General features: G+C 50.9%; 1 protein-coding gene across 6 annotated transcripts in view; it reads right to left on the bottom strand.

Annotated features, from left to right (window-relative positions):
- The window catches only part of SLC4A4 (solute carrier family 4 member 4), a 149,688-nt gene that overhangs the window by 43,218 nt on the left and 86,880 nt on the right, over positions 1 to 19,590 (bottom strand). For 5 of the 6 annotated variants that reach the window (XM_071555320.1, XM_071555321.1, XM_071555322.1 and 2 more), the window contains 3 exons: positions 9,752 to 9,887; positions 6,448 to 6,608; positions 3,496 to 3,675 (listed from right to left, as the gene is read on the bottom strand). In XM_071555320.1, the coding sequence (XP_071411421.1) occupies positions 3,496 to 3,675; positions 6,448 to 6,608; positions 9,752 to 9,887 (477 nt within the window). The remainder of the gene's footprint in view (positions 1 to 3,495; positions 3,676 to 6,447; positions 6,609 to 9,751; positions 9,888 to 19,590) is intronic. The other variant, XM_071555325.1, reaches the window with a different exon arrangement.

Consider the following 19,590-nt stretch of genomic DNA (forward strand, 5'->3'; position numbering starts at 1 on the left):
TTCATCGTCCAAGGTGCGCGTGGCCAGGCAGGGCACGGAGCTCTCCAGCGGGCTGCGTGCTGGGGCCGGGCCAGCAGGACACAGCAGCGCCAGAGGGCAGGGAGAGAGCACAGGGCAACAGTTACGAGAAAAGGAAAGGAAATGAGGCAAGAAAGAAAGAAAGAAAGGCTCGAGCAGCAGCACAGGGAAGCCAGGCAGCAGTTTGAGGTGCCAGTGTGGTGGCCAAAGCTCACTCCTTCAGATCCTGACAGCTCCTCTGCAGCTCCATCGTGGCAGGGCTGGAGCTGGCTGTCCGTCCCTGGGCTCTACAACTCAGGCAGCTCAGAGGCACATCGAGTGAGCAGCTGCAGTGCTGGTGGTGCTGAGCAGTCCCAGGATGCAACACCGTCAGCAACAAGAGGTTTTTCAAAATAAAAATCAGGTGATGTCACTGTAGGAGCCAACCTGGAGCATCCTGACCCCGTGCAGACATACCCAGGCACACCAATCCGGGCTTGGAGATGCTCCCCTTGGTCTGCAATGCTTCCAATAATGCCAATACATACACTGGCAGGGGTTTTCCAAGCATTCCTTGGAAAACATCTCGTTTCTGACTTGAACTCCTCTCCTCTGGGCTGGTATTATTCAGCTGATGCCATTAGTCACTCTCTAAAGGGACTGAGGCTGCAGTTTACGTGAACAAAGCCCCCCTGAACTGACTGTGGCCGCCCCATCCCTGGAAGTGTCCCAGGCCAGGTTGGATGGGGCTTGGAGCCACCTGGTCTGGTGGAACCCAAACCATTCCAGGCTTCTCACACAGTACAGACTCGAGAGAAGTTTTCCTGTGCAGCCAGACACCCTTCTCTGTGCATCAGCCACCACTGCAGACAGCCTGTTATTCCAAGTGAGCTGCTTCCAAACTCCCCAGTGTGAGCTGACACTGCTCAGGAGTTTGGGCAGCACAGGCAGCACCCACATGGCCATGGCACCGTGCCATTATTTATGGAGGTTAAACATACACACTGAAACACATCACAGTTTTTTACAGCTTCTGCCAGCTTGGGTTTAGTGGGACTCGATGGTTTCCTCACTTGTCAAAGGCTCCCACAGGTGTTAAATGATACAAAACGCTGGCAGGCACAAAGCTCTGAAAGAAAAATGTCAAAAATGGATAGCAAGTGTCATCACAGAAGGCTGGTAAAGAGTGAACAGTCCTCAGGCACCTGCAGGAGGGAGGGTGACCACAGAGCCCAGGTCACACCATGGCAAAGCCCAAGGTGTGCCAGCTGGAGCTCCAGCCCAGCTGACAAGTCCTGCTCCAGGACAAGGGCTGTGCCAGGAAGGGACACAGAGAACTGGTGGAACACCACTCAACAAAACCACACACACACACAAAGACCTATCAAAAATCCCTGCAGGAGTTCCATACACATGAAACAAGACGTGTAAATAAGAACATTTTGGAGGCCCTAAGATTTCAGTTGTTTAAGTGCTCTGAATTAAGCAAGCTACAGGCAGGATCTTTGAGAGCCATGGCCCAGGGGATATGGGCAAACTGCAGACCTGACCAATAGATCCCAACCCTGGAAGTGTTCAGGGCCAGGTTGGATGGGCCTGGAGCAACCTGGTGTGGTGGGAGGTGTTCCTGCTGAGCCAGCTGAGCAGGGTGGCAGCCACACCAGCCCACAAGGCTGCTGTGCACTGGAGAGGAGGATGCTCAGAGGGTCCCACAGACCCAGAGGCAGCATCAAGATTGGATGGAAGTTTCACTGACACTGAACTGAGAGCAAACACCTGCCTGGAAAGAAACTCCAGGGCAATTTAGGAGTGCCTGGGGCTGGAGGCATGTTCATTATGGTGATTAGCCATGTTGAGAGACAGCTGCTCTCCTGTTGGACCCATTAAATTTTTATCTGGCCAGAGGACATGAGAGGCACTCACTGAACACAAGGTAGAACTTGATCAAACATGTTCTGAAGTCACTTTTTCATTAAAGTGTAAATAATAAATAACAGTAACAACTATTCATGAGGTATTTCTCTCTATATGTCACTCTTGCCCTCCTGAAGTCTCAAAGCACTTGAGCTGTCATGGAATATAATGTGTCACATATAAACATCCCAGGTGGGGGAACAGGGGCAGAACAACATGAAAGGAGCAGCTGAAGGCCAGAGGCAGGGTAGAATTCCTGAAGAATAGCCCAGCTTGAGCCAGGACCTGCACAGCCCCCTTGAACAAGAGATGAATGAAACTGAAATCACCTAAAATCCAAGTAAAGGATGCCCTTAGCCATGAGAAATTGGCAGGGGCCGAGTGAAAAAGTGAGGAATGCCCTTTGGCAGCTTGACATTTCCTGGGCTAAGCACTGCCTATGTGCAGGAAAGGGCTGGAATTCCCTTGCAGTGCTCCCCAGAGCCCAGTCCCCCTCTGCTCCACTGGACTCCTGCAGGGATATTCACCCAGAACACTCCCCAGGTTCACATTATTGCAGCTTCAGGTTCTTCACTCAATTGCTGCGTTATCAAGACACTCATATGGGACAAGAGGCATCATCAAGAGCAATAAATATTCTGCACATGCACATACATTCCTGTTGCAAAAGCAAAGGATGAGCCCAAGTGGGAACTATTAATGAAGTGTGAGAACAGCTTAGGGAGAAGTGTTAGGGTGAGTTTTAGCAGCAGGACACAGCAAGCTAAGAGGCCTTTGGTGGAGCAGGAAGAAAAGAATTTCTTCACTTGCTTTTACTTCTGGATATTTGAAAATGGGAACGTTTACAGCCCAATTTCCAGACTGCCAGAAGAGACAGTTGAGAGGCTTAAAACCCCTTTTTTGATTACCATGAGTAAGAAGTCCCCAAATCTGCATGCAGGGACAAGTACAGTCGGTGCCCAGGCCTCTGTAGCTGTTTGCATCCACACACACGTATTTTGGGACACCACTACCAACATGGCACTACCTACTACACCCTGTTTGGAGACAACAAGAGACGCAGTCACGACAAACACCACAAACCATTTGGGGATGAACAAAGCAAGATGGAAACCAGCTTTACCCCACTGGACAGTGATTGTACAGCAATAAAATGCAAGGTAGATGTTACTGCCAGGTCATTTTTGATTCAGACACCGCCTGTTACAGGCCTGGGACGTGCATGGAAGCTCCATCTCTGCCCAGGCGTTTCGGGTGATCGGCCTTTGAGGCTCAGGCCCCATCAGAGCCTTTTGTAAATCTCTTTCCTGTCGCTGCTCCTACATCACCTCCTACACACCAGCTGGAAGGGCACCCTCTGCCTTCCTGCCCTGCTGTCCCTCTCGGTCCAGTGAAGATGCGGTCAGAGCGCCGTGCCGGGGCCCAGGCGGCCTCCAGAGCCCGCAGCTGATGCGCCATCAGCACGGCTCTCTCTACACTACTGGGGGTTAGAGAAGCAGCGTCAGGGCCACGCAGTTAGTCCTGGGCTGGGCTGGGTGGGTTGCTGGGGCAGGGAAGGCTATAGCCAGTTAGCCTCTGCATTACCATTATCGGGGTTGGAAAACATCCTACTTGCACTGGAGACTGTCTTTCCGATGTCGGCCAGCGAGCGCAGGTTGGATTTCTTGGTCTGGTGCCGGTGCTTCCTGAGCAGAGTGTAGGTGACCTTGTCCTTCAGCTCCGACTTCAGCAGCCCCGTCTCGATCTGGTTGTCCACGATCATCTCTGTGGTGGGCACAGGGAGGAGTGGGGAGAGGAGGGCAAGTTAGCCCAGGGACACAAGGATGGGGCATTTCCATCCCACCTTTTGGAAGGGCTTTCCTTCTCAGCTCAAAGCCGGGTTTTATTTTTATGGAAGGGCTTTCCTTCTCAGCTCAAAACCAGGTTTTATTTTTAAGGAAGGGCTTTCCTTCTCAGCTCAAAGCCAGGTTTTATTTTTATGGAAGGGCTTTCCTTCCCAGCTCAAAACCAGGTTTTATTTTTATGGAAGGGCTTTCCTTCTCAGCTCAAAACCAGGTTTTATTTTTATGGAAGGGCTTTCCTTCTCAGCTCAAAGCCAGGTTTTATTTTTATGGAAGGGCTTTCCTTCTCAGCTCAAAGCCAGGTTTTATTTTTATGGAAGGGCTTTCCTTCTCAGCTCAAAACTGGGTCTTATGGAAGGGCTTTCCTTCTCAGCTCAAAACTGGGTTTGATTTTTATGGAAGGGCTTTCCTTCTCAGCTCAAAGCCAGGTTTTATTTTTATGGAAGGGCTTTCCTTCTCAGCTCAAAACCAGGTTTTATTTTTATGGAAGGGCTTTCCTTCCCAGGTTTTATTTTTATGGAAGGGCTTTCCTTCTCACCTCAAAACTGGGTTTGATTTTTATGGAAGGGCTTTCCTTCTCAGCTCTAAACTGGGTTTTATTTTTATGGAAATCTTTCTTTGAGACACTTGAAAAGTAATGTCAGCATTTCCATCCAGCATGAGCCACCAACAACACACACTGCACTGAGACTCCCTTCTGCTATTTCCTACGTGCCATAAATCCTATTTCAAATCACCTGTACCCAGGGTAAGGTGGTCCTTACTTTGGGAAGGGAATCTGCTCCTGGACTAGATTTTCAGGAAGAACCTACAATTCCATTGCAAGTCCCACTGTGCTCCCAAGAATCACATGGAAAAACTTCTATCAGATTCAACAAGGCCTGAGTTGCCCTCACAGGCCCCCAATAAAAACTAATCTCAGGACAGGAAAAAACCTGGAGACGAACCACTAATTAAATCACTCGCTTGCAGGACTGAAGTGATGGCAACTACAACAGGCAGAACTTGCTCCAGTTGCCACAGGATGTGTTAAATGGCTTTGCCTTTCACAGAATCACCAGGAAAAAGGGTCCCCAGCCCCCTCAAAGCCTGCTCACTTCCCATCAATTCCCTCCTTTCTGCTCCCCTATCCCAGAGGAAAAAGGCAAAAAGGTCACCAGATGTAAGAAGAACCTCCACTGTGCATTAAATCCCACATGAAGTGGCTCCTTGGGGACTGGAGTTCACGCACTGTCCCCCAGGGCAAGTGGCAGCTCTGATTTGTCTGCTGGTAACTTTTATTTGTGCTAATAATAAAAGTTATGGGAAGGGGGAGGCAGGACACACATCACATTTGCTAACCCAGTGAGTCAGAAAGTCTCCTCTGCGTGCTGCCCAAGAGTCAGAGCCTCTCCAAATCCCCAGGGAAGAGCCTGCTTCTTCCTCCCAAACTAGGACAGGGTGGGATAGGCACGTAGGTACCTTTGCACCAAATGTTCACAAAGAGCAACGTTGGGTTTTGTGAAGTGTCATTTTTTGACAAGCTTTTCTTGTTCCTGGTTTTGGTTAGTGCTTCCTGGACTATTTCCTGCAGAACCCTCATCAAGTTTAGCCTTCTGTACCTGGCATCTTCCCTTCCCTGTTCTGGACATAACACAAAGAACTAAGAGAGCTTTGCTTTGGAGTTTTCCTTTCCTGCATGTCACTACCAGACAGCAGCCAAGTGATGGTGATTAAATCATCCTGGAAATCCAGTCCTGGACATCCCTACCTGTCTGATTAAGGGTCTGGGCCAGCAAAAACACCCTGCTCAGGACAGTGTCACAGTGTCACAGCAACAGCAGCCACTGATGTGTAATTTAATCTCCCAGGAATTAGATTTAATTTGGGCATTGAAGAAGGAGATTGAAGGTGACATCTCGAAGGGACTTCAAAGGGAAATTTAATGTTTGAGGGTTCAAGGTTCTGGACCACGAGCATCAGCTGCTGCTTCAGAAGCAGGTTCAGCTCCAGCCTAAAAGTTCAGGGGTTCTGGGGAGTTTATTTTGTTAAACTTTGTATTTGGATACATGGACATGAAAGCAAAGGAAGATAAATGCCACCACAAGCACTTACAAAGCCAAGCTCAGCACCCTGCATTTAACACCAGAGGCAGCTTCTACAATTCCAAGCCTCACAAACCAATGCATGGGATAATTCCATGCCAGGACAATTTTGACCTTGCTTCCTGAGCTGATAATTCAAAGCACTGAGTTCTGGGGGGAACTATTTGATGTTGCTCTTCTACACCTCCTCACGTAATGAATGGCTTTTAAACTCAGAGTTTTGGTGAAATGTCCCTCCACTGGATGGCTCACGTGGAAAATCTATTTTGTGGGAGTTCCCACAGGCCACGGGGAACACCAGGTGGCTCTCAGCAATGTCACTGAGAGAGAGTCACCCCAGGCCATGGCTACTCTGACTGCAAGAAACCTGCCCTCCCATTCCATGGGTGCAGCTCCAGCTGGGGCTGGGGCTGCTCTTCCCTCTCCCCTTCTGGGGAATTGTGCCCCATCCTAAACACAGCCCAGGGCTTTCTAGTTTTCCCTCCTACTCTTTGGAGGATTCTTCCTTTTCCTCTTTTATTGAAAAAGCAGCACTTTTTAATTAAAACCACCCAGGGTTAATGAAACTGGAGGGAAGGGCTGAGGGAAGGAGCCAAGGCAGGGGTACTTACCCACCACCTGAGGGAGGGAAGAGGCCTCCATGTCCAGCATTATGGAGCCCTTCTCGATGCACGTCCTCAGCTCGAACAGGCTGTGCAGGGACAAGGTGGCCACGTGGGGTTTGCTCCATCGCTCCCCACCTTGTTCCACCTTCTCCTCAAACTTGATCCACCTGCAGGAGGGCAGAGCAACAGCACTGGGTGAAAGCTGCAGGGAAGTAAAGCTGCATTTCTGGAAATGAGGTGACTTGTCCTTGAGTATCTTGGCAGTGCTGGGTTAATGGGTGGACTCGACTGTCTCAGAGGGCTTTTCCAACCTAAATGATTCTGCAATCAGCCCCTGCCAGAACTCTGCAGCTTGGAATACTCTGTGCCATGGAGAGGAGCAACCCCAACCACCCCTCAAGGTGTTCTCAGACAACAAGGGAGCCACCAAAGCACAAGACACAAATGAAGGGGCTCGTTCTTTCCCTCCAGTCCTTGCTTAATGATTTAACCAAGCAGGTCTGAAACCCCCAGAAAGCTTCTCTGTAGTGGCAGGTGAGAGCAAAGGTTAGATCCTGGACTGAGCAAAACATGCTTTACACCCCTAAAGCCAAGGCCCCCTCCCTGGGCTGCAGCCCAGCCCCAGGTCCCCCCCCAGCCTTGACCCTGCCCTTGGCTCTGCTGTGCCCAGCCTGGAGCCCACAGGGATGGGCACCTGGGACCTGCTCCAGACCTTCTCCCTCTGCCACAGCACTCACACAAGGCTCTGGTGCAAAGTGGGGGCGCAGGGAAAAGTGTTTCCATCTCCCCTGATGGCAAAGCAGAAGTGCTTTTCAATCCCCTCTTCAGATGCTATTTTAATACATGTGGAAAATGTAATTCCAGTGACTAATATAAGGGGATTACTAAGACAAAACCCACACAAAAAGGTAAAGGTAAGGAAGCTCATAAATGGGTTCAAAAGAATATTATTAACAGTAAGTAAATTGTACTTAATCCTGAAAAATGTATTACTTGGGGATTAATCAATTATGCTTTACAATTGCAATAATCTCTTTTTGAGACTTTGCTTTTTTGAAAGCTGCTTTTTAACTCAAGCTAAAAAATTGGTTTTCATCTCTAAATAATAAAGTTCTTCTAGTTCACAAAAAATAGGTGTTTCCTAGGACACCTTGGGGACCTCAGGGGATGCAAATCTGTGCATTTCAGGGGCTCTGTGTGATGTGGGACCAGGACACATTTCCCTGTAGAAAGGCTGCACATTACCAAGTGTTTGTCCTTGCAGGGAAAGCGATTACTCACAACTACCAATATTTGCTTTCTGTTTACTTTTCTCACTGAAATCCACAATACCAACACAATAAAACAAATATGAACTTGCAAACCTGAGTGAACTAATGCCTGCTCAATTCATGGAATCACAGAATGGGTTGGGCTGGAAGGGACTCAGCTCCTCTCCTTCCAACCCCCCGCCACGGGCAGGGACACCTTCCATGCTCCCTTGGGAATTCCTGCATTCCAGAGGCAGTCACAGGATACAAAGCAAAACAGGGCAAGGAAAAGACCTGCAGCAGCTGGAGGCCCCCAGCCTGTTCTGAGGCTCAGAGGGACCTTTGGGGACCAAGATGTGCCCACCACAGGGTGGGGATTGTCCTTCTACGAGGCGGGGAGATGGCAGGAAGGTGATGGGATTGCAGAGGAAGGAAACGACAGCACGTGGGGTGGGGGACAGGGCATTTCTAAACTCCTGTTGTGGCCTCTTTTAATTATGGAGACTCTGCCAGGCAGCACATGGACATCCTTCACCCCTTTACACGTGCTAACACCAACACACTGTTCTCACAACCCTTTCTGAAGCCCTAGAAGCACAAAATGAAAGGTGCCCTCTGCACCCTGGGGGCACAGACACAAGCTGAGCACACTGCCCATGGCTCCTGGGCACCAGGTGCCATTCTGGAGCCCGCCAAGTGTGCTGGGGGCAGATTTTTCTCACAAACCTCAGCACTTTGGAGCCACTGCTGCTGACAGGTACCTAATTCTGAAGTGCCCAGAGCCAGGGGAGCCCTGCTGGGACTGTCAGTGCAGTTTCCAGGGCCCCAGAGGCACAGGAGGGTGGTTTGTGTCTGGTAAATCCCTCCAGGGATGGGGATTCTGCCACTCCGTGGGGCAGACAACCCTTTGGGTGAAGAAGTTTTTCCCAATGTCCAAGTTAAACCAGCCTGGCACAACTTGAGGCCATTTCCTCTCATCCTATGATTTATTACCAGGGAGAAGAGCTTGAGACAGAATCCCACACACAGCTCCAGGCAGCCCTTCTAGCAAAGAAGTGTGAAAACAGCCAAACCCAGAAAGCACTGAACTAAAGACAAGAGGGAAGAAAAGTGATAAAGGGAGAAAAGGATGAACAACAAGTCAGAAGCCAAAGAGAAAAAGGTGGGAAGTTGTTCAGCTGGTTCCCCGAGTGACTGAGAAGTAAAAATAAAGGATGGTAAGGGGTAAAGGGCCATGTGGTGGAGCAGCTCATCAAACTGCAGGTAAAGAAGATTTAGGTAACCCCACAAGGGCTAACCAGGAACACAGACAGTGCCCTCAGGAGTGGGAGGTGGGGAAATAGCTTAGTCCAGCCACCACAAAGGCAAGGAAAAGCCCCAGGCTCAGCGAGGGCCATTGGGAATAGGTCACAAACCCAACCACAGGTTCTTTTTGGTGTTCAGAATTAAACTCCACGTTAACTTGTGGCAACCACATCCAAGAACATTCCAGGTTTTTGGCACAGCTTTTTGGCCAAACCAACGGCAGCATCAAAGAACCCAACCAGGGAACTCCAAGCAGGCAACACCACCCAGCATTTAACACACACCTTGAATCATTTCTGCACAAGAAAACCCTCTAAGTTTCTTTTCCCATTTAAAATGAATTCCATCAGTATCTTGCTAGGAGAGTGACAGCCAGAATTTTCCATCTTGTGGTGTGCAGGGGGACTGGGCTCAAAAGCTGGTTTGGGGCAATAGAGCTGAAGCAGTTTTGACTCAGGCACTCACTTCTGGCAACTCTGGCCAAGACAAGTGCCCCTTTTGCAGAGCACTACTAAGCCCAGAGTTGCCTCTCCACAAGCAAACTATTCCAATCAAACCAACACTCTGTTTTTGTCTTAAAAGAATATTTAAACAAACCCTCAAATTCTCTCATTTATCACAGAAAGGTGATTTGAGCCACCCAGGCTCCTTTCTGTGGCTTCCCCAGGCGATCCTGCAGCACAGGGGTGCTAAAAAAAGGGAATTTCCCCTGGGAACCAACTGCCTTCTGGGGTAAAGGAAAACCAAGAACCCACCTTGCAGTCTCCTTCCACTCCATCTCCTGTCCATCCACGGCCAGGAGCTCGTCCAGCTCGGTGAAGAGCTGCGGGGGCGCGGGGCTGTCATCGTCCTCGCCCAGGATGAAGCGGATGCGCTCGGCGGCGGGGGAGACTGCAGAGGTGAAAATACTGCGGTTAAGGGCCTGGCAGATGACGAGGGACAGGCGGCTCCTCTCCCTGCCCTGCTCCCCGAGGCCGTTCAGCTGCTTCTCCAGGCTGCCTCTGCCATCTGACATCCTCGGCGCTGCGGACGCAGGGGCGGGAGCGGGGCTGCCTCTGCCTCCCTCTGTCCCCTTCCTTGCCTCTCTCTGAACTTCTGACAAGTTCAAGCTGGGAGTAAAGTTCAGCAAAACTTGTCTCTTCCTACAGACCTTAACTGTGTTACAGCAATTTGCAGCCCTTGTAAAAAAAAAGCTCTATGGAGCTCAAAACCAACGTGCTCCACGGCACTGCCCAAGGACCTGCCACGCTCTGAGCAGCCCAGATCCCTCACCCCCTTTTTTATATGACCTAAAACCAGTTCCAGCCAAGCCAACTTGGGGCTTGCTGGCACAGCATCCCATTGCTGGCTTTCCCCTCCCTCCCTGGCAGCCAGGTTTGGGCTGCCATTGGCCTGCAAGGCAGGCTGGAACCTCCCCAGCCCACCACTGGAGAACACAGGAATATTTAACAGAAGGGTTGTCTCATCTATACATGAAGAATGAGACCCAGTGCCATTTAGTCAGGCACCAATGCACTGAAAAAAAACAACTGGGCCCAGGTGGAAAACACTGCCCCTTTAGGGAACAGTTCAACAGACAGCACAAGCAAAGTCCATTTGCTTTAAGAGCTCAAGAAAAAGGAGCAGAAAGCCCTTCCCAGTTAAGGACCACGTGGGATTGAAAATTCCAAGCCCAGAGCATCACTGTGCACATCCCAAGGCCTAAGAGCATCTCCCTAAGGCAGCTGGAGCCCTCACCACTGGAGTCAGCTCACTGCAGGGCTCCTGGGGGTCTGCACCCTCTTCCTGAGGGGATCACCATCAAAGGAAGGAGTCAGCATGTGGAATTTGAAGACAGGCATCCTTCCTGCTGGGTGTTTATCAGCATTAGAGATACACAGCAGACTGAACTTTGAACAGTTGGGCTAAAAACTCCTTTCTTTTCAAAAGATCAGCTGGCTGTCTCTTGCAAAATAATTAATTACACCAGGTGTCCAACCACATTGATTTTTCCAGGGTGAACAGAACCACGATTTGCAATGGGAAAAAAGGAACCAGTAAGAAACACGACCTTTCTTCCCCTTTTTTTTTCTTAAATAAACTCTCACAGCTTTCCTCCTAAATTAGTCAGTAAAGACTAATGCAAATTCATCTCGTCATAAGTTAGGGTAACAGTGCTTGTCTAAGGTAGATTTCTGTTTGACTGAAAGTATATTTATGATCATCAATACCCTTGGAATTCCCTGGGCACTCACGTACCTCTCCCCACTGCTATGGCAGCCTTCCCACCATGGGAATTCACCTTCCTGCAGGCTCTGGGAGGGCTGGAGAGGGACCTGGGACAAGGGACACTTCTGGAGTGACAGCACAAGGGGAAATGGCTTCACACTGACAGAGGGCAGGGTTAGATGGGATATTGGGAGGAAATTCTAGACTGGGAGGGTGGTGAGACCCTGGCACGGGTTGCCCAGAGAGGCTGTGGCTGCCCCATCCCTGGAAGTGTCCAAGGCCAGGTTGGACAGGGCTTGGAGCCACCTGGGCTGGTGGGAGGTGTCCCTGCCATGGCAGGGGTGGGATGAGATGGCAGAGTACCCGTACCAGGCATTTCCATCATCCTCCCACTCAGCCTGCACTAAATGACTCTCAATGTACTGTTATAGTCAAACAATTCAAACATCACAGCTAGAAAAGGAACGAATGCCCACCCTGCTGCTTCAGAAAGGCACGTGGAGCACAGAGGAGGCTCCTGCATGGAAGAGACGGGACTGCACAGCTTCTGGAGCTGCTGAAGGCACCTGCTGGAGCCAAAGGGAAAATTCTCTCTTGAGTCCCTCTCAAGTGGGTTTATTACATGGAAGTCCTACCCTGACACTCCATCACGGAACAGGATCATTCCACAGCCTTTCACTCACTGAACCTGGGTGTCCATCCTCTGTCACCCCTTCTTTCTCTTCTCCTTCCTTTCCTTGCTGTAATTCCCCATTATCCCTGTTTAGCACCGATGATAAGGTTCACAATCCCATTAAGGCCCTCGCTGGGTCACAGGTCCCCGATGGCTCGCTTGACCACATGGTCTTTATTGCGATTTTGTGGGTTAATGGGCCGTTTATGGGTTGTTTATGTGCTCTCTTTAGCAAGGAGAACATATTTTCATCTTAATCTCCGGGCGAACACGGTGTGCTCAGCGGGACTGAGGGCCTGGAGAGTCATTAACCCGGGGGGTGACCCCTGGAGCCCTCCCCTGCCTGCCCTTTGAGCCAGCCTGCCCCAGCCTTGGCCATCACCTTCGCTTCCACCTCCTCCATCCAGCTCTGGAGCTGCTGGAACCAGCGCTGGTGACGCCAGGAGTGGTGCTGCTGCTGCTTAAGCTGGTTTATGTTGTTTTCCTTGCTGTCTCATTCAAGAAAACAGCCTGATGGGCAGCAGAAAAAAGGCTAATCCACAGATATAGATGGCTCGGGTTATATTTTCCCCCTGAATGGGAGAGGAATTTAGATATTAATTGCAGAGGGTAAAATGCTCCAATGCCACGTGGGTAGTGCCATCCTGTGGGTGATGTTTCTCAGCTCCCCCTCTTCTCCCTTCCCTGTTCTGTGCAGCCACACGTGGTCTGGGAGGCAGCTCATAAAATCCATCACTTGCAGAAGGGAACAAACACATCAGCAGTTTCTCCTAGTTTGGCTCAGCCAATTCTGAGCACGATGTACACCCTCAGGTCCCCAAAGGCAAAAATCCATCTCCATCTCCATCACCAGAGAGGAATCTCAGGGAGCTCAGAAATAGGGAGAGACACATTCGAGCACGACAACCTCCCAACAGGCACGGCTGAACTGCCCAGGCCACTCCAAAACTGGCTCTGGTGGGAGCACTCCCTCACTGTCCAACACACAGGAATGCCAGGGGCCTTTGTGCCATCGGCCTGTGTCCTAAACTCACCTGCTCCAGTGCCAAGGGCCTGGCTGGTGGGGGGGGAAGGTGGTTCCAGCCTGGCTCTCCAGGAGTACGATGCTGTCTCGGGATGAGGGAATGGTGGGTACCCAAGGGCACAAGTGAAACAGCCTCTTCCCCACTCCACCAGCACAGTTTTCCTGCTGCTTTGTCAGTGTGCTGTTACCAGGGACACCTCTAAAGGCCCTTGTGACTGCAGCTCAGCCAACTGCTTCCTCCACCCGGGCCACAGGGACCACTGGGCATGAAGTTCTCCACTCCTTCCGAGTGCATTGGCAGCTACAGAAATGCCCAGGAGACCTGGTGCCAATCCTTGCCCAGAGCCTGTGGCAATGTCATCGAGGAAGGCTGTTTGTCACACGTGCTTTCCAAGCAGGCTCCTTAAAATAGGACCTGATTGTACCCCCCTTCATAGACATCACAGAATCATAGAATGGATTGGGTTGGAAAAGACCTCAGAGATCAGCAAGTCCAACCCTTGATCCAACCCCACTGTGATCACCAGCCCAGGGCACAGAGTGCCCTGGGCTGGTGATCACAGTGGGGTTGGATCAAGACATGGTGGATTCTCACTCAGTGCCACATCCATAGAATGGATTGGGTTGGAAAAGCCCTCCCAGATCATCCCTTGGTCCAACTCCAGTCCCTTTACCAGATCATGGCACTCAGTGCCACGGCCAAGCTCAGCTTAAAAACCTCCAGGGATGGGGAATCCACCCCCTCTCTGGGCAGCCCATTCCAATCCCTGAGCACTCTCTCTGCAAAGAATTTTTTCCTGATCTCCAACTTCAATTTCCCCTGGCAGAGCTTGAGCCCATCGTGCCCCCTTGTCCTATTGCTGAGTGCCTGGGAGAAGAGACCAACCCCCACCTGGCCAGAACTTCCCTTCAGGGAGTTATAGAAAAGCCACATGTGAGTGTGGCTTTGCTGATCGCCTGATTTTTACTTTTTAAACTTATTTTTTTATTTTCTGTGTCATGCCATTGTTACACGTGGCCTTATCCAGACAGTGTGAGTGCTGCTGGTTTGCTCCCTTGTCCTGGGAGAAGAGACCAACCCTTCCTTGCTGGGGCTGCCTCACTTGGCCTAAGCTCAGTTCAACCCACCCACAGTCAGAGCAGTCAAACACTTGTGCACACACTGGTATCACATTTAAAGTCATTTTCTTTCAACAATCCATCCATTACCCAACCCAATTGTAACTCTGCAATAATGCCAAGACAAGCCACCAGATAAAGGCAGGCAGGGAGGTTCTGATGGGCCACGGTTGTACCATCTCCCTGCAAAGACAAACCTGAACAGAACTACACCTAAACCAGGTGCCACTGCCAACAATCCCCGTGGGCACCTCTGCCAGTCCCTGTGCGGCATCTGACGCGCTGGGCCAGGCCACGGGGTCGGGCAAGGGATGCTTCAGCAGCAGGAGAGCCCCACACTTGTGCAGCACAGCCCCTCGGAGCCCTTCCCAGGGTCCCGGAGCACGCCCCGGGGTGATTCTCTCCCCAGCTAATCGCTCTAAGCAAGCGTGAGAATTTCTCTCTCGCTTGTTTTGCTCCTTTGCTTGTGAGCGATTAGTTTGTGACCCCGAGCTGGGGCAGGCTGGCTGCGAGGCAGATCAGACCTGTCCAGGGGCAGGACTTGGCAGCGGGCAGGGAACACTCCCCGTGCCACCAGCATCCCACCCCGGGCCTCTTCTTGCACCACCACAGGGTGCAGAGAGCTCTATCCGAGCTGCTCGACCCACCTTGGAGCAAGTATCCTCCATCCCCTGACACAATGGGCAGCACTGCCTGCCTCTGGAATAAGCCATTTTTGCTGGACTCTGGGACTGCACAATGCCCACCCTCTGCCGGGAGCTCCTCTGCAGCACGTGGCGTGTAAGTCTTTGATCTGCCAAAACTCTTCAGTATCAGACCAATGCTTACTAATACCACACCCCCTCAGTTGACAGAACCATTTGCTGAGCATTCCCAGCTCCCTTGGCCTTGGGTTGCACCTAGAAATTGAAACATTCCCTGGAGAGACAGGCAGAGAAAAAGGACCCTTCTTCCAAAACCAGCTCACATGAACTCACCTGGAGCAGACAATTCACGTGGGCACCGTGTGACACGTGGACAGGCACGCTGAGAACCTTCTAAACAAAGCCAGCACCATCTCATGAAAAGCTGCTGCTGATCCTTACCCTAAAATCGATGCCTCCAGAGGACAGCCTGCCAATTCCAGCCACATGGCTATGATGGAGAGAGAGCCCATCACGTGCTGCACCCCAAGTCCAATGATGAGCCTTTTCGGAGGGTTGTTCCACTCAAGGGAGCCTCTGCCTTGGAAAACTGCCTGATTTTTCCAGCTGCAGCCAAACCCAGGATCTACATAACCTGCCAGGAGCAGAGGCAGCTGCAGATTCCCAAGGGAATGGGTATGGATAGCCCCACAGACACACAAACAGCCTGCCCTGCCTGCTCACATCCATGCCAGGCTCCCGATTCCAAGGCTGTGGAATTGGGTGTACATGGACCACACAGCTCCCTGTGGTTATGCCAGATGTCACAGCAGTGACTGGCTCCCAAACTGCTGGAAGAGCAGGAAACTTCTCTTTCATTATCATGTGTTTTTAAATTGTCTACATCCTCCAAGTACCATGTTTGATGGTATCACAGGCAGTGATGCCTTATTTTTATGAACCAACTAGTGCACAGCCTGTGCCCTGTGCCAAAGCCTGCTGGTTATAAACCCTGACACAAACTACATCACCAGCAATTCATTCCAAAATGAAAAAGAGGTTTTTTGGACTAGTGCTGGAGGTCAGAGCCATCTTCCTGCCAGTTGTGTCCAACTGCTATGGCAGCACATTTCTCAGGAGCTACTCCTGAGCAGCTGCCAAGAAGATGTTAATAACCAAAGAGCAGCATCTAGAGAAAGCCTGGCTTGCTCTGAAGCTCTGTAGAGGTTTCTGCTGTCACACAGGCAGGGGATGCTTCTGGCACATCTCCCTGGGACCTGAACAACGCTCAAGCCTCCAGTGAAACAGAGCACAGTGGCTGCCACAAAGAGCAGTTCAAAAATCCCTCCCTAATTCTCAGCATTTTCCTTCTTCTTTGGCTTTTGTTTCCCTTTTTAAAGCAGTGTGGGTTTCCCCATCTCCTGCAGAGACTGGTGCTGTCCACCTCTCTGGGAGCCTGCTGGGTGCTCTTCTGGTATCTTGAACATCCTAAGATCACTCATGACCACGCACAGCTCCTCCCGTTCCCCCTCTGGCATCAACCCCACCATGAGAACACAGAGCAACTGTTCACCCTGACAGCACAAGAGAAAACTCCTGCTCCCGTGGGGAGCAAAAACCCCTCAGCATTTTCTTTTCCACCACTGCCGTGTTGCTCCCCAAAGACCATTTTCAAGCTGGTTTGATGTGCTGCAGTGCCTGAATAAGTGGTGTCCTTTCCCTGCATCAGCCACAAGTCGTCCTGCCGAACTCTAATTCAGTTTATCACTGATCACTTACCTCTTTTAGGGAACAAGGAGGGAACAGGGACAGTGGGAAGGACACAGCTACAACAACTCGGGGCTCTTTTCCCGAGTTTAAGCTTCCACGCAGTGACAAGAAGAAACTTCCCTCTCTGCGCTTTCCAAGCAGCCCTGGGGCTGCAACAGCCAATTTTCTGCCTATTAAGCTCCTCTCACAGGCAGGGTTTCAGCACTGTCTATTTGTCCCGTTCAATCAGTCTCCCCAGCAGCTCGGGCTGCCTCAGCACTTCTGGAAGTCTCCTTGGGCGGGACAGATGCCCCGCACGGAGGAGGAAGCCACGGGCAGGCGGGCCAGGATTGCCCGGGGGTGCCAAGCCCTTGGTCCCGTGTCTCCGGCTCCAGCAGAGCCCACCTCCGTTGCCAGGCAGTGCTTCAAGGAGGACTGGATGTCTCTGCCTCCCTGGCATCCACACTTGCTGCTTTCTGCTCTTGGCATTCCGTCCCCTCCCGTTTCCCACGTCCGACAGAAAGGCGGGTTATTGTTCCTCACCATCCCTGGGCAAGGGGAAAGGACACACACCTTGGGGGGGTTCTGGAGGTTGGGATTTCTTCCTGATCACCTGCCCTGCTCCAAACTTCACGTAGGAAAGAGAAGCCACAGTGTAAATATCTATTTTCTTGAATCCCCGAGTGGTTTGGGTTGAAAAGGCCCCTTAAAGGAGATTATTCCAACAGTTGACTGTCAGCATTGTTAAAACTTTCCTTTTGTGTCTAATCAGAATCTCTCCAGGACTAAGTTGCACCGCTTGTCTTTTCCATGTGACTCCTTGTAAAAGGGGGGGCTCCATCTATTTTTCCAAGTGTGAATTTGACAGCACGAAGGGCTCAAGCTCTGCCAGGGGAAATTGAAGTTGGAGATCAGGAAAAAATTCTTTGCAGAGAGAGTGCTCAGGGATTGGAATGGGCTGCCCAGAGAGGGGGTGGATTCCCCATCCCTGGAGGGTTTTAACCTGAGCTTGGCCGTGGCACTGAGTGCCATGATCTGGTAAAGGGACTGGAGTTGGCCCAAGGGTTGGACTTGATGATCTTGGAGGTCTTTTCCAACCCAATCCATTCTATGGATGTGGCACTGAGGGAGAATCCACCACGTCTTGATCCAACCTCACTGTGATCACCAGCCCAGGGCACGGAGTGCCCTGGGCTGGTGATCACAGTGGGGTTGGATCAAGGGTTGGACTCGATGATCTCTGAGGTCTTTTCCAACCCAATCCATTCTATGATTCTATGAAATCCATGTGGAGCTCAGGAAGCCCCCACGCCTTGACAGCAGCAGGAAGAAGGTTCCAGCCTCCGTGGAGATGCTTTGAAAATGGCTTTTCTATTTCTCCACCGCTTCTGAAAAGCCTCATTCAGTGACAAACTGCCCTTTTGGCTCGGAATGTTTAACAGCCACTTATCTAAAAAGCTGCCAAGCCAGCCTGAGAATCCCCACAATGTTTCCACTGACTGGGAGAGGAGCAGGACTTGGCCTGACAGGGTGGTTATAAAACCAGTAGGTTTCATGTCTGGATTCTGGTTTTCCTCACATTTCCCTGTCCATCAAGTAGATCCATCTCTACAGACCTGCCCTGTGGGTGCCTGAGTTTATTCTGTATTTTAAATCCCAGGAAGAATCCTGCTCTCAGCACTTCCCTCACTTGGCATCCCTGGAGATGCCACACGACCATCCTGGAATTGCCCCTGTCAGTGGCAAAGCAAAACTTTGAGTGGATAAATCACTTTTCTTTTTCTCTCTGAGGCAGGACAACTCAGCAAAGGGCCCTTGCCCTGGCACTTGGGGAGCAGAAAGGGCCTATTGAGGGCCAGGCACAATAACCAGTTTGGCTGCTGCCTTTAAAGATTAACCACCATGAGGTCCAGGCTGGGCACAGCTCCCTGCTCCCAGCTGGCTGCCCACAAACTCCTGATTCAACTTGTTCCCAAAAGCCTGGTGACATTTGGGCAGCTCCTGCTCTTCACTGGTTTCCCCTTGCAACAGCAAGTGGAGTTCAAGCTTCTGCCTCTTCTTAACTCTGAGCTTCACAGAGTCTCCCCCACCTCCCACTGAACCTCCAGGGAACGGGATTATGGTGGAAAAACCTGGATTTGCTGGGCTCCCACCCACACTGGAAGGGAGTTTTACTGCTTTAAGCAAGTTTTTGTAATTCAATCAACCAAACAGAAGTAGAAAATATTTCCATTTTTAGGAAAGGAACACAAGCAGGATCTATACTAGCAAAATATTTGTGCAAGAAAAATAAAAGAGCATTATCCAACGGATTTAACCAGGAAAAGTAAGCACAGGTTGGCTTTCAGTGACTGCACTGCAATTAAGATACTCCAGAAAAAGCTGCTGCCAAAACTGAGGGAGGAAGAAAGAGAGTTCAAACAAACCCAACCTGTTTTTTCACTGAAAAATGAGAAATCTGCTATCTAGAGACACATTTGGAGACTCCTGATGGAATGCAACATGAGCCACACACAGAGATACTTTTACCAAACCAACAAAGAGGTTCGAAGGCAGTGGAGGCACAAACACATCAATGAGGGGGCAACGCCACACCTGAGTGCACCGTTTGGGAACATCTGGGCCCGACACAGGCTGAGGCCAAGGCAAAAGGAGCCAACTGAAAGGTTCCACTAAAACCTGGAGGAGGGTAAGTACATGGAAAATGAATTATTTAAGACCATTAGCAGCAGGAACTTGAGAAGCAGGGAGTGACCCAGACCACCTCGGAGTGAGAAGGGCAATTAAGGGGATTAAAAACTGTGCAGAAAAGCAAAAGAGCTTCTTCCCGTGGAACTCCAGCACACAGGTGGGTGGGTGGGTGGGTGGGTGGGTGGGGGGAAAGGCACTGGGCCTTTTCCAAAGGCTCCCGGGGGAGGCAGGTGCCTGCAGAGGGACGAAGGGAGGGAGGATGGAGGGGACTCAACAGCAGCCAGTGGCCAAGTCCCCTGTGCTCACCCAGCCCTGAGGCTTCAGCCTGGGATGTTCTGCACAGCCTGAACCCCCAGAGAACAAGAACCAATGCAGGAAATCACCAGGAGCCGGTACCCAGCAGGACACCATCCACCACACCCCTACCGTTTCTTTCTCTGCTCCAGGGACTGCCCTTTGGAGGTTTCCCTGAGATGAGCTCAGCTGGTTCAAAGTTGGCTGTAACAA

Source organism: Pithys albifrons, chromosome 5, assembly GCF_047495875.1.
Source record: "Pithys albifrons albifrons isolate INPA30051 chromosome 5, PitAlb_v1, whole genome shotgun sequence".
NCBI classification, from domain to species: domain Eukaryota; kingdom Metazoa; phylum Chordata; class Aves; order Passeriformes; family Thamnophilidae; genus Pithys; species Pithys albifrons.